The 14181-nt window shown below is 54.5% G+C and overlaps 1 protein-coding gene across 1 annotated transcript; it reads right to left on the bottom strand.

Annotated features, from left to right (window-relative positions):
- Positions 1–7592: 7592 nt before the first annotated feature.
- On the bottom strand, positions 7593–13930 carry TLX1 (T cell leukemia homeobox 1). The gene is made up of 3 exons (XM_076338112.1): positions 13462–13930; positions 11671–11872; positions 7593–7815 (listed from the first exon to the last, which is right to left on the bottom strand). The coding sequence occupies exons 1-3, from the start codon at positions 13928–13930 to the stop codon at positions 7593–7595; spliced, it is 894 nt and encodes a 297-aa protein (XP_076194227.1).
- Positions 13931–14181: the final 251 nt, after the last annotated feature.

Raw genomic sequence — 14181 nt, forward strand, 5'->3', positions numbered from 1 at the left:
AAACAAGGGGGGGGTTGCTGAGACTCAAATGGGGGGAGGTGGGGCACAAGGAAGGAAAGAAGGACCATGGGGTCAGAGCCACTCAAGGCAGTATCTGTAGCACTGCCAGGCAATACTCACCCAGTCCCCACCACCCCATCTCTTGTACGGGGGTGGGGTGGGGTGGTGTCTCCACTCCGCCCATCCCACCGGGGCCAGTTTGGGCTGAGCTATCAGCCACAATCAGGGTTTCCTCTGGGAAGGGGAGCAGGGCTGGAGGCAGGACCTACCTCCTGCGATCCCACTTGTCAGCAGGGAAGGGAGAGAAACCAGCTCCCGAAATGCAGGAGATGATATTCAGCAACAGGACGCCACTCCTGGTTCCTCACTCCTTGCCTCTTTTGGCAGCGTCTGCGGCTGCAAGGTCTCTCAGGAAACCCTTTCCGCCGGATAAGGTTACAGGTGTGTCTCTGCCTGTCCCTGGGCTTTCTCGGCCATGGCTGTGGCCTGTTTCCTTGGGGGCTGGCACACAGACGTGCACCCTGGGGTCCCGATGCGGGGCTCTGCACTCCCTCACCTGACTGCTACAAGTCTTGCTTCTGCACGTGGTGTGCAGCATAGCTCTGCTCGAGGGTATATGTACCCCCAGATCCTCAAAGGACCAGGCCTGGAGGGAGACTGTGTGGGAACGGTTGTGGGTCCACCAACACATCCCCCTTGCATTGCTCCCCTGAGAGCACGCTCTGCTCTGCGTCCCACCTCCTGCCTCTGGACACAGTGGTATGAGCTACAGCCAAAGCAGGTTTCAGACCTGTCATAACAACCGATAAGGTTTCAACATTTGTTTTCACTCCATCCCGAAATGAAAGCCAGATCTCTTCAAGCGTTTCCACGAGGACGGGGGGCGGTGGGGAATGCCCCCTCCACAGATCCCTCGCTTGCCTCTGTGAGCAGCCATGTTGGTGGGCAGGGCACGGGTGACGCGTCCCTCTGTGGTCACAGGGGTCCCTCCAACGGCAGGAGAACACAGCCTGGCAGCGGCAGAAACCCAACAGTGTGGTAAGTGTGTATAAAACTTCCTGGAGCTTAATCGTGGAAGGAGGGCAGTGCCCTGGATGCAGCCCAGCAGCTACTGCCATGCTCCACGCCTGTCTCACCAGGGGATGCCATAGCCAGGACCTGTGTTTCAGCAGCAGCCTCGTGATACGACATCTCCAGACCCTGCGAGCTCCTCCAGCACATGCTACCCACAGCGGGGCCAGACAAGCCGGGTATAGTCCCTGCTGGGGGACAGCACTCCTCTGCCCAACCCAGGCCTCCGCTGGACCAGGACCCCAAGTCCCAGGTGCCCCCCACTGCTCACCCCCATACCCCATGGGCCTGCAGAGACTTGGTGCCTTTTTTCTGCAGCTTTCACAAGAGCATCCTTCTGGTACATCATGGCTTCTGGAGACCTGCCGCCATTTGTCCTCTTCTCCCCCAGCCTGGCCTCAAAGGACCCGCTCTTCTCCCCCAGGTTCTCAGGGCTCCTCTGTGAAAACAGCCAGATCAGCTGGGGAGGCTTTTACCCCTGGAGAGGGGGAGCCGTGCAGAGGCCTGGCCACAACTCAGTGCACTTGTGCTCACTCCCTCACGACGACCCTGAGCAAGCCCCTTCCCTGCCTATACCTCTTTTTTCCCCCTTTGCCACTTTATGTGGGGAGATCTTGGGGTCAAGCCCTGCCTCTCAGTACATTTACATCCAACATACCTGATACCCCAGGCTCGGTCTTGCCCCCGCTTACCACTGGCGAACCAAATGCTTTCTAGATGAAAACCCAGAGAGGAAGAGTCTGGCCAGCCCTGACACGTGCCCAAAAGCTGAGCCTCAGCAACAACAAGTACCAATCGCTAAACAAAGTGACTTTCCAAAAAATTCCTCTTGCTGAGACACGAAAGTCCCTGGGAAATGGAGCTTTTCTCCATGTTTTCATCTACCCCCATCTTTGTACCGCTTCCCAACTGTAGTTAAAAAAAAAAGTATATATTGATTGATATTTTTTAATCACTGCTTTGTTATTTTTAGGCAGCTGCAGTCGAGGAAAGACAGACAGTTAACCGCAGCTCTCAGACCAGCGGGTTTACATTCTTTGCAGGCAACGAGAAAACGAGTTTTCTCAAGCCTTGCTCGTTCCTGCTCAAAAATTAGAGCAGGGACCCCCATCTATTTCTGCTCATTTTATTTTTGCTCCAGAAGCAGAAAGGCGAAGGGCGGCTGAGCTGAGGGTAAGTACTGAATTTCCAGCCCCAAGGAAGCGCAGGGCAGGGGTTTGCAGCTCTCTGCAATGGGGGATTCGCACACCTTCAGTGCTCAGAGTTTCGGCTGGAGGTTTGGCGTGTAATTAGGAGTTACATAGCTAAGAGCTGCCAGAGCCAGCCCCATGCTTACCACGACTAGCTGCAAAAGAAAGAAGGGAGCCAAAAATTAATTTCTGGACTTGGAAAATCAAGTTTTTTTCAGTGCCTTTGGGAAAAAAAAACCTCTTTGAATACAGTTTTAAGTTTGACTTGAATAAATTTATAGAATCCATTTAAAACTACCAAAATAACAAGGAGTTGATCAAGAGAAAGAAACCTCTGTCCTAATCTTGGGCAAGCACTGACATATCAAACAAAAATTTCCTACTTTAACAAAGGCAAAAATAATAATAACAACAATAATAAAAAAATCAAAGTCCCAGCTAACTTCACAAACAAAAGATCTGCAAAAATGGAGACAATCTGGAGGGTTTGACTCCAACAGAAGCTTGTTGTGATAATCTGTAGTTTTGTGTGCTTTTCTTCTTCCCTTAGTATTTATGAAAAAAACATTTTTTAAAAAAATCTAATTTTTCTTCACAAATCGAGACCCTTTCATTTAGAAAATTTCAGACCGGAATATTGTGATAATTCCAAATCTTATTTCACAAACATTTTTCAAATAAGCAGCCATCAAAGCTCACTGTTGCACAAAGAAATCAGTGTCACTCAGCCAGTCTGCTGCTGGCAGGAGAAAAAAAAAAAAATAATAATTCAAAAAGTTCCAGCTGTGCCAGAATCCTGGACAGGGCTGGCTTTTTACTGTAACCCAAACAGTTTTCAGCAAAGCCATTTTCAGTGTTGCCAGTAAATTGGCTTGTGTTTTCTACCCCATCTAGCCCATGACTGTGTGTAAGCTGTCCTCGGCGGCGAGGCGGGGGCTACCTCCCACGGGGCTGGGCTCCCACTGATGCCGTGCCCAGTCAGCAGCCCTGGTTTTACACTTTTTTTTTGGTGGGTTGGTTAATTAGGAGCACATCTAAAAATACTGATCAACAGCCCTGGTGAGGTAATGAAAATGATCCTGTATATGGGTGTTTGCAGGGTCAGAGCCTCTCTTTATTATCAATTATACAAACCATATTAAAGGACACATACACTTGCCTGGGTCTTCCTCCAGCAAATGCCATGCAGAGGTGACTCTCACAGATGCTGCTGCAGGAAAAATGTCATTAAGTGTACAACAAATGCCCCATAGATGGGATAATACAGCCCAAGAAGAGCTGCATGTGGTCTCTACCAAGTACTCACGTAGAAATTGGAGCATGCATGTACTGCAAGGGGCCAAACGTGCTGGCCCATGCCCAGGAAAAAGCACAACTGCAGGCTCCGTTCAAGGCAGGAGGCTCCAGCAAAGACCCTTCAGCCTTTCCCTGGGCCCATCCCTCCGCAGAGATAAACCAACTGATCCTCGTTTGGATGACTCATGTGCTTAACTAATTGGCTAAATGGGGGCCAGACCTCTGGGTCCCTCCTGCCCACATAGTTTGCTGAGCTGGGACCAAACCCAGACAACCGCAGCACGTCCAGCTGGGCTTCGTCTCTTCCAGCTCCGCACAGATGTTTAATACTCCGCTTGCTCGTGCAAAGACGGTGCTTTTTCCCCCCACCAGATTTTGCCTTCAAAAGCTCAGCACATCCATAGCCAAGCCAATGTGATCGATAGCTCTTGGTCCCCGGCAGCGTTGCAGGCGACAGAGGTGTGCACGACCACGGTGCGCTCTCCTGCGATGCCCGTGTGCCCTCAGCTGCAGGTATCACGCAGGCTTTCCCCCTCCAGCCCAAGTTCACTTTCCCTTGGTCTGTATTTCCTAGATACAGGCAAACAGTGGAAAAACATTTCTTCCTAACTCCTATTTCATGTTTGAGATTCACTATATTTTGAGATAGAGGGAAGGGGGAAATGACTTTCAAGATGTCTTAATGCAATTTTACTCCTGTTCCCAAATAGGTATAATACGAAAAATTAAATCAGCCTTCAACGTTGTATGGATGGCCCCAGGATATGGCTGAGGTGATGTCAGTCTACAAAACGTATCGTTATGTGTCATTGTTTCATGTCATTGCTTATTGATTTAATTCCATCATATTTCAGGCAACTTTTATTGTCTAGGTACAGATCATCATATTAATAACTGGAAGCATGTATGCAGATATCGAAAACACTTCCTGCCGCTAAACCAATTTTTAAAATGAATCCAGGAGAAATATTTTAACAGAAACCCCTTCCAGAAGCAATTGTTTCAGGGACAAGAAAGACCAGACGACTATTTTTCTGGTTCCAATGTTACATATATTGTTATTTCATATCAAGATTTCTTTTTGGTCTTTTTTTTTAACAGGAAAGATTGATAAGAAAAGGAGGAAGTCAACAGTTTCAAGAACAAAGTGTAGCTAAATATTGTATCTAAACACATGCCCTCGAATGTGCATTATCATACATTCAACTTCGCTGGGGAACATTTTGGAATATGAACTGAATAATGTGGATATTATAAAATGGCTGTCTTGGAATTAAATTTTAAGATATTGATGTGTCATAATAATAAAATAGAAAACACTTTTAATATCAACAGTGAGCTCCATCATCCTTTTTTTTTTTTATTATTTTGTGGTTGACGCTTTTCCCACGCAGAAACATTGAAAACAAAAATGTACACTGCAACAAACTGTAAACCGTTAAAGATTTGTACAAGGCAATGCCTCCTGAAGGAGTAAGCCCTAAGCCCAGCATTATCTTTGCAGCCAAAGTTGGGCATGTATTAAATAATTAGCTTAGCTCCTAAAAATCTGTCTGTGATATGAAACAGAATTCAAACAAAAGACTTCTGTAAAATTTATCTTGGAAAAAAATACAAGGTATTTTATTTTAGCAGTTTTTTGGGGGTAATCGGGTATCTTTTAAAGACATCTCAAAAAATGGGTGTTCTCTGTATTTACTTATTTTCCTGTGTTTTATCTTTTTTTTCTTTTTTTTTTCTTTTTTGGCTTCTCGTCTTTCCATCGCTGCAGATGTTTCTCTGTGTTTGCTTGCGCGTTGGACTGCAGGATGGGAAAATCCTGCAATAATAGATTTTGGATAAAGCAAGCTATTCATATGCTCCCTTAACAAGCTCCCCAGCGATGCTGCATCCAGAGGACCCAGCTTCCAGGAGCGCTATCAAACGCCGGCTCCAGCTGCACCCCAGACTCGGTGTATTTCGTTGCACACATCCCACGGGCAGCCTGGCCTCCAGGGCCACGTCAGGGGGTCCCTGCCAGCGGCTCGTGGCTGGCCGCCCTTTTCAGTCCTCTCCTCCAACATCCTTTACCCGGTAATTCCCAGTGCTGGAAGGAAGTGCCAGGCTGAAGTCAACACAGCTTCCCCGGCCGTAAGGCTGGGAGTCTCCCCCAAGGAAGCCAATGGGAGTTTTCCCACCAGTTTGATTTTCCTCTGAGAAAGGCTTGCCTAGCCAGGGACGATGTCCCGACTAAGGCTGAGTATGAATGGAAAATAGGGTCCCTAGAATAATTCCCTACAAGATTGTCTCTAAAAGGTACTCTTGCAGATTTCTTCATATCCAAATGCTGCTTTCTGTATAAAGTTTGAGATGCGGATATCTCCAGACCCCTGCCAGGCCAGGCAAGACCCCACTCCAAGGTCTCACTGAAGAAATTATTCAACACGTGTTTAAGGCTGCCTTATTCCTTCCACCCTCAGCAAGCCCCCCAGAAGGGCTTCGATTAAAGCAGGTGCTAAATGCACTGCTGGGTCAAAGCCTGAAAATGTTTAGAGGAGCGGGGATTAAAATACAGCAAATTACCTCTGGAGCTTCCAAGAAAAAGTGGACCTGAGCAAAGTCAAATGGAAATACTAACTCTACTTTCATTTTAAACAAACGGCGGAGGCTTCAGCATTAGCCGTGATACACTGTCTCCTCTCGGGGAACTAACAGGCAGGGAAGAGCAAGGCTTTAAATGATTTATTCAGTACCCTGGGGATTTTTTTTTATTTTATTTTTCATTTCCACATAAATTACACAAGCACTTTATAAAATGAATACACATAAACCACCTTATAAGTGCATAACTTAAAAAACCCAAACGAACGAATGCCTTTAAAAATCTCACTGAAAATAGGTTTTCTGATTGCTTGTTTGTACTAGCTGCTTAAATTGGCAGTGCTGTTTTAGATTATAAGTAACTGAAAAATATATACTGTATATATATATATATATTCCTGGCATTTGCTATAAGAAGTGCTTTGTTTAATTGTGTCTCATTCCCTCGGTACAATTAAGGAAACAACTAAGTTAAACGGTTGAGAGTGAAATCGATTTTTTGCCGTCAAGAACTGCCTTCTAAAAGGAAACAGGTAAAATAAAACATTGGACAACATTTTGCAAATGATATGGAAATAATCCATGGAAAGAAACTGCATTACCCCTGCAAACTGCCACCAAGGTCTTCTCGTTATTAAAATACACGCTGATAGGCACGGAGTCCATGGCAGCCGGGGACAGTTTGGGCTCTTCATACAATTGAGATATCATATTTACCGTCCTCAGGAGTCTGTCAGATCCTTCTCTTACTCCCCGCTCGCAAGAAAAAATTAATGAAAAAGGGGAGGAGAGACGGTGAGGTGAGATCCGAAGGGTTCCCATCTGGCGCAAGCAGAAATTGCTGCTGTTTCCTCCATTTGTTGCATCCCCGAACGTCTCCAGCGCGGGCGGCCCGAGGAGGCTCGCGGCAGAGACGCGCTTTCCAGGGAGCCTCCTCCTTTTGTTTCAAGCCATCAGTCCGAGGTGTATGTGTGTGTATATATATATATATATATATGCACTTCACATATATATACACAGATATATATGGGTGACCTCAGGCTTTTCACCGCCACCAGCAGAATCCAAAGGAAGTTTTCTCTCCCCCAGCTGGGTGAATGCCGGCGGCCGTGTCTGTCAGGCTGGGCTTTTTGTCTGGCAGCACGTCAGCAAGTTCACGGTCGGCACCGGAGGCTTTCAAGAGAACAAAAGGGCTGGGGGGAGGTGAGACACCACTGCTGCTCCAGCAACCCCATGGGTGGAGAGAGTTTTTGGGGTCGTTTCCCTTCCTTTTGGTCCTTGTGGAGGGTTTCCCCAGCCGGACGCGTGGGATGCACATGTGGCCAGAGGACTGCGGGGTGCCAGCCTTCCCCGGGCACGAACAGGGATGCCACGCGTCCCACCGGGAATGCCACGTGTCCCACCGGGGACAGCCCCGCCGGCAGAAGGTGGACGTGCCGCCGGCGGGTGCCAGCCTTATTCGCAAGCGGAGGCGACGGTGGTGACGCTGGTGATCTTGGTGGAGTCGTCAGACCAAGGCTGGAGGTTCTGGAGGGCGAAGAGAGAGGAGTTGTGGACGCAGATGGGGTCAGCTTGGATGGGCTGGTTGATGGTTTTTTGGAAGGCCTCCTGCTGCAGCTGCATGAGGATGCGGTTCGCTTGCTGCCGCTCGGCCTCCCGCTCCTCTGCCGTCTGCCTCCTAGGAGAGAGGGAGTGGTTAGGGGGGCCTGGGGGAGCAAAGGAGGGGTATCTTCAGAGAGAAAGGGTGGCGCTGGGTGCTTCGGGCTGGAGGGGGTAGGAAAAGAGGGTGCCTAGCCACAGCGTGGTCCCACATTCCCTGCACAAACTGCCAGTAATGCCATAAACTGGAGAGTGGGGCTGTCTGTCTTATTGGCCCCAGCAAAAATTGCTCCGATCAAAGAGAGCCGGGAGCAGCCCACAGCTCTGGTTTATTTTCTGCCCATGGGAAAAATCCAGGCAGAGCCAGAACACCCAAAGAGGCACACAACAGGGTTGCAAAAGGTGCGATTCCCTGCAAACATGCTCTGTGCCCAGCAGCGAGTGCCAAGTGCACAGCGTCCCAGCGAGGAGCGTGGGGCAGGAGCGAGGTGAGACGTCACTGACTGGCAGTGCCACACAGCTGCGAGATGGGCAACGTCACCCTCAGCACGCGATTCCCTGCACCCAGGCCTGCCACCTCCTTCGCTGGGCTGCGGTGGCCAGCTGACAAGAGTCATCCGGACTCTCTCTTCATCCAGAAGGCGACAACACGCCCATGGCAGGCAAGACAAAAATCAGCAAAATGTCGGCTAAACACTAGAAACACATTTTTAGCAGTGAGAAGAATTAAAGCCCAGAATAAACTGTCTGGGCAGGGTGGAGGAGGACATTTTTAAGAACAGGTTGGACACGTGTCTGGAATGACACCAGCAGAACTGATCCTGCCGAGGGGGGGTATTAGGGGGCCTGCAGGGGTCCTCTCCAGCATTGGTAGGGTCCCAGCTCTGGGCTGTCTGGGAGGAGGGGATGGGATAGGTAGAAATGGCCTGAACACACTTAAATCCACAATGAAAATCCCACACACACCCTTGCTTGGATGGCGGGTCAGTCTGGAGCCTGCAGCCTGCGGTCACCTCTGATTTTACTGGTGAACATCACCGGGCACCTCCAGTGACACTGCTGGGAAAACCTGGGGGCAGCTCACAGTGCCGGTCCCAGGATGATCCCCAAAGCGCCCCCTCCCTTCCTCACACCCCTGGGCCCAGCCAACGCTCTCCTGGCAGCTTCAGTGGATCAGTGACAGGGGAAACAGCAGCTTTTTAATTTAGCAACTCAGGGGGATGTGAGACATCTCATCTTCTTTGGTTGTGGGGATTGGAAGTGGCAGCTCCGAGCTCCATGGTGACATCTCGGAGCACAGGGCAGCGGGTCCCTGGCTCCCCGTCAGCAAAGTGGGCAAGGGCTGGATGCAGGCGATGGGCCTTCGGGGCACCCAAGCCTCCAGGCGTGAGGCCAGGGATCCCGTCCGGGAGCAGGTAGCTCGGGGCTCAGTCCCTCCTCTAATCACTGTGTCAACATCTCACATCAGACATCCTGGGGAGAGGGGGCTCAGAGCAGCACCGGCCCTCCCCACGCAGCCCGGGAGCGGCTCCCTCTCTGCTTCGATGAATATTTAATGACTCCCTGCACAATGAAAAGATGCTCCGGGAGGGGGGAGGGAGCCCCGCGTCCAGGGCGGTCGGGAGCATGGTGGCTGTGAGCACCCGGCTCCCAAATATCTCCCTGCTCTAAGCAGCTGGCCCATTCAGGCATTCATGTCAGGCTGGGATTTGCAGGTTCAAATCTGCCTGGAAGGAACTAAACCTCGATGCCCATGTCTCAAGCAAGAGCCCGAATCTGGGGAGGGGATCACACAGCCACCTCACTCCAGCAGAGAAACCCAGGCAAGGGGCAGAGGCCAGACTCTCCCCCCAACTTGCCTTTATTTAAGCAGTTAAATCCCTCAAAGGGCTTAAAGTAACTCTCTTAGATATTCCCCGCCGCCTAGCTCACACTGCGCCTGCGAGAGGCTCCTTCCAGCGCCCAGCGCTCCACACACCGTTTGCAGCCCACCACCACTGCACAGGGACCCGGGGCAGCCAGCCGGGCGTGCTATCGGCCAGGGGCACCCGCATCTCCACCGCAACGCCCAATGTGCATAGACGCAAACAAGCAGAGCTTACAAGCCGGGGTCCCTCTGGCTCAGGCTGGTGGGGATTCTCTCATGTCTAATACTACGGCTGAGGTCAAGCTGCAGCCTTTCCCTTAGGCAGAACCAGGATTTTGTTTCTCTTTACCCAGCTATTTTTTGTGAAACATATGAATAGGTTTGTATCCTCTGCTCCTCTGCCAAAGGAGGCTGAACTTAGCCAACAGACACAAACAGTATTGACAGACGGAGATCCAGCCAAGCCGCATTTGCCTCACTTCCTTAGGAAACGAGGTTAGAAGACATAGCTGACCCCGTTTCGCAGGCCACGGCAAGACTGTTCCTCCTCCAGGACTCTGCTCCTGGCCAACAGAATCGCTCCAGCTGGAGACTTCCTGGCACTTGGGGAGCTGCTCTTCCATGGGCTCCTTAGGAAGGGACTCACTCTCCCGCACCCTTGCTTTCAAGTTTCTCATCCCCATTTCTTATCCAACCTCTGCATCCCCAGGCAATCGCTGTCCCATTCACCCTCGGGGAGACCCTGGGGAAGCCCTTTTCCCCCGCCTTGAAGAAGCTACTGCCTGCCTGCGCCCAAGCGCCCAATGCTCAGCACCCAGCAACACCCCGCTCCTCTGACCTGCCAGGGGAGCTGCCCCTTGCCCAGGTCCCCCCCGCCATGTGGTGTGCCAGTCCCCAGGCTGGGGCAGGGCAGGGGATGCACCCAGGACTGGGGTGCCTCCCCCGGCGACACCCCGGGAAGCTGCAGCTTGGGAGGGGCAGGGTCACGGCGACAGAGCCCGGGAGCCTCCGTATGATCCCGGCCTCCTCTTCCTCTCCTGCCCGGCTTTACCGGCACGCCCGGCAGGAGCGGGGGGGAAGGCATTTTGGCAAGGAGGTGCCGTAAACCCCGCGGGGGTGAAAATTTTCGCGTTATGCAGGGCCCGATATCCCTGCGGCCCCCGGTGCAGGATCCGGCCCGAGCCGCGCTCCCACGCCCGGGCGCGGCCCTGGCCCGGCGCCGGGGGGGTCTCGCTGCCCCCGCGGCCGCGCACCGACGGGTCCGGCTCCTGCCGCCGCTCTCCTCCGCCCCCCGAGCGCCGGCCCCTCCGGGGCTCGCCACCGCCCAGGGCGCGCCCCGCCGGGCCGGGCCAGACCGGGGGCTCCCGCACGCCGCTGCCGGGGAAAGAGGCGGTGGAGCCGCTGCACCCACCGGGCCCCCGGTGATACCGCCTGCACCCGGCGCACCGTGCACACGCGTATGCATACATGCATTCATCCACATTGCATACGTGCACACCTACTTGCACGTACACCCAGTGTGCTCGCACGGCATGCACACACACACAGAATGCACGCTGCCTGCACGCACGGTGAACACGCATCCATATGCACGTCTGGCTTGCACGCACACCCACGTGTATGTTCACACACAGGCACACACACATACACAGTGCATGTGTGCACACCCATGTGCACAGAGCCTTCACGCAAAAGCATTCGCAGGCACTGTGCAGAGTTATACGCACGTGCCGTGCTTGCACGCACACCCGCAGGTGTGCACACACTCACACTGCATGCACACACAAGCACAAGCATGTGCGCACACGGCGTACACACACTTCACACTCATATCCACAGGCGCTGCGCGCACACACACGGCTGTGCATGCACACGTGCACTCCCACACATGTATACACGCACATTCACATGCACACACACGCGTGACCCACCCACGCGTGCACTAGCAGGGCTCGCACCCCCACGTGCAGCCAACGGCCCTGGCAGAGCTGGTGGCAGCTGGGCCTGCTCCCCCAGGGCTGCCCCAGCCCCTGCCCCCTGGGTCCGCCGAGCCCCCCAGCCCCTCACCTCCACTTGGTGCGCCGGTTCTGGAACCAGGTCTTCACCTGGGCGTCCGTCATCTTGAGGGCCTTGGCCAGGGCAGCGCGCTCGGCCGAGGCCAGGTACTTCTGCCGGTGGAAGCGCTTCTCCAGCTCGCAGATCTGCAGGCGGGTGAAGGAGGTGCGCGGCTTCTTCTTCTTGGGGGGCGTGCGGTTCTGGTAGGGGTGACCTATACGGCGTGTTACAGTGAAGGGTGAGAGGGCCACTGGGGGGGACACGGGAGGAGGGGGGATGAGAGGCAAAGAAGCAAGCAGCGACACATCAGCAGAGGGGCTCCGGCTCCCGGGCGCTGGGCTGGGGACCCCCCCGCTGCGAAGCGGCCGCTTCCCCGCCGACACCCGCGCACGGGCTGCAAAAACGCGGCGGCGGCCCCGGCGCTTTCCCCGGGTGCTGCGGGCACCCGCCGGGCACCGCTCGGCTTTGGCGGCAGGGAAGGCGGCCGCTTGCCCGGCGAAATGCCTGGAGCGGGGGCCGGTAGCGGCAGCCGGTCCCGGGCTCCGCGCTTCGTGCAAACGGGACTCGGTTTAATTTCGTTTGGGCGCGGCGGTAACCGCCGCCGTCCTCGGCCCCGGCGTTTCGTACCCGGGAAATAACTTCCCGGGCTGGAAACGGGAGTTGCGATTCGGGTTTATTATTATTATTATTATTATTATTATTATTATTATTATTATTATTATTATTTCGGGGGGTTCTTTTTTTTTTATCCCCCACGAAAAAATAATTGGGGAAGACTCGCGGCGTGTCTCAGCCGGGCCGGGCCGGGAAGGGGCTCCGTGAAATTCAGCTCGGTGCCTGCCAGGGGAACGGCCCGTTTGTTCGCCCGCGGCCGTGCCCGAGCCAAGCACCATCGGGTCGAAATTAAACGTGAACTTGCAAAAATCGGGCCTCGGTTTCCGCCCCCGGGAAGAGGGGCCGGTGCGGGCACTGCAGGACCGGGGGCTGATTTTTTTCCCCGTTGCAATTTCGTTGCTTTTTTTTTTTTTTAATTATTATTATTTTCGTTGTTCGAGTTTTTGCTTTTTTAGCGCCTAAAGACGAGCCCAGATACACCTGGAAACGGCGGTGTGTCCAGAAAGCGGCTCCAGCCCGAGCCCGGCTCGGCCCGGGGCTGCAAAAAGTCCGTTTTGGCGGGGGAAAGGATGAGCCAAAACCCGCAGCCGGGGAAAACCAGTACCCGTTACGGTACGCACGGGAAAACCAGCCGTACGAGCGGCCGGCAACGGGCCGGCCTTCCCGGGCGGGCGAGGGCCGGGGCCGCCGGGCTCCTTTCCCGCCGGGCCGAGCTGTGCCTCCGAAATAACCTTCTGTTTTAAAGGAAACTTTCCCCGGGTGTTGTTGGGTCGGATGGCGGGGCGGCGGGGAGCGGGCAGCCGTGCCCAGGGCTTGCGGGAGGTGCGCGGAGTTTGCCGTCCCGTTTTGTCCCTGCCCGCCTTTGCCGGGCCGCATCCCGGGGAAAAAAGAAAAAAAAAAATCAACAAACCAAAACAAAACAAAAAAAAAGAGAAAAAAGGCAAACAAAAAAGAAAACAAACCCACGCATTTACGGGGGACTGAATGCGCCTGATTTTCCACCCCTTCTTGCTTCTGGCCTCCTCCGGGACCGACTTCCCAGGGCGATCCGGGGCGCTCTCTCCACCCGGGGCCGGATCCTGCTTTCCCCGGCGGGCACCGGCTGCCGCGCCGAGGCCGGGCGGCGGGTAAGGGAGCGGGGCGGCGGGAGCAGGGAGGGAAGAAGGGGGTGCCGGTGGCCCGACTCACCTGTGAACCTGTCTTTTGTGTACCGCCTGTTGCTCTCCATCCAGGGGAAGGTGAGCCCCGTGAGACTGTTCATGCCGTTCACCGCCGGCACGGCGGCGGAGAGGGGCTGGTGCACGCCGCCGGCCACCGGGCGATGGGCCGGGACGCGGATCACCCCCCCGGCCGAGCTCAAGGTGTTGCCGTTCATGCTCACCGCCATGTTCACGTTGTAGGAGCCGGGAAGGCCGCCCATGCTGCAGGAGGTGCCGGTGTAGGCGCCGGCCGCGCCGCCGCTCGCCCCGTAGCCACCCGTGACCGTGTTGTAGGCGCTGCCCACGATGCAGCCCAGCCCGTAGTCCGCCGAGTCCTGCAGCCGCGGGTGCGATACCATGCAGCTGCCCGGCTCCGACGTGTTGAGGATCTGGTCGATGCCGAAGCTGATGGGCTCGGCTTGGCCTTGGTGCAGGTGGTGAGCCCCGAGGTGCTCCATGCCGCCGCCCGGGAGCCGCCGCCGCCCGGCCCCGGCAGCGGAGCCGCGCACAACGCCCCGGGGCACCGGGGCCGGACCTCCGCCCCGGGCAGGGCAGCACAGCCCCGCACCGCCCCGAAACACGGCAACGGCAGGCAACGGAGCCGCGCACAGCCGGGGCACGCCAGCTACACGCTCAGCCCCATAGCACGGCAGTCGCGCACCCCAAGACACACCAGCAGAGCCACGCACAGCCGGGACACGCCAGCTAC

Source organism: Aptenodytes patagonicus, chromosome 5, assembly GCF_965638725.1.
Source record: "Aptenodytes patagonicus chromosome 5, bAptPat1.pri.cur, whole genome shotgun sequence".
Classification (NCBI taxonomy): Eukaryota; Metazoa; Chordata; class Aves; order Sphenisciformes; family Spheniscidae; genus Aptenodytes; species Aptenodytes patagonicus.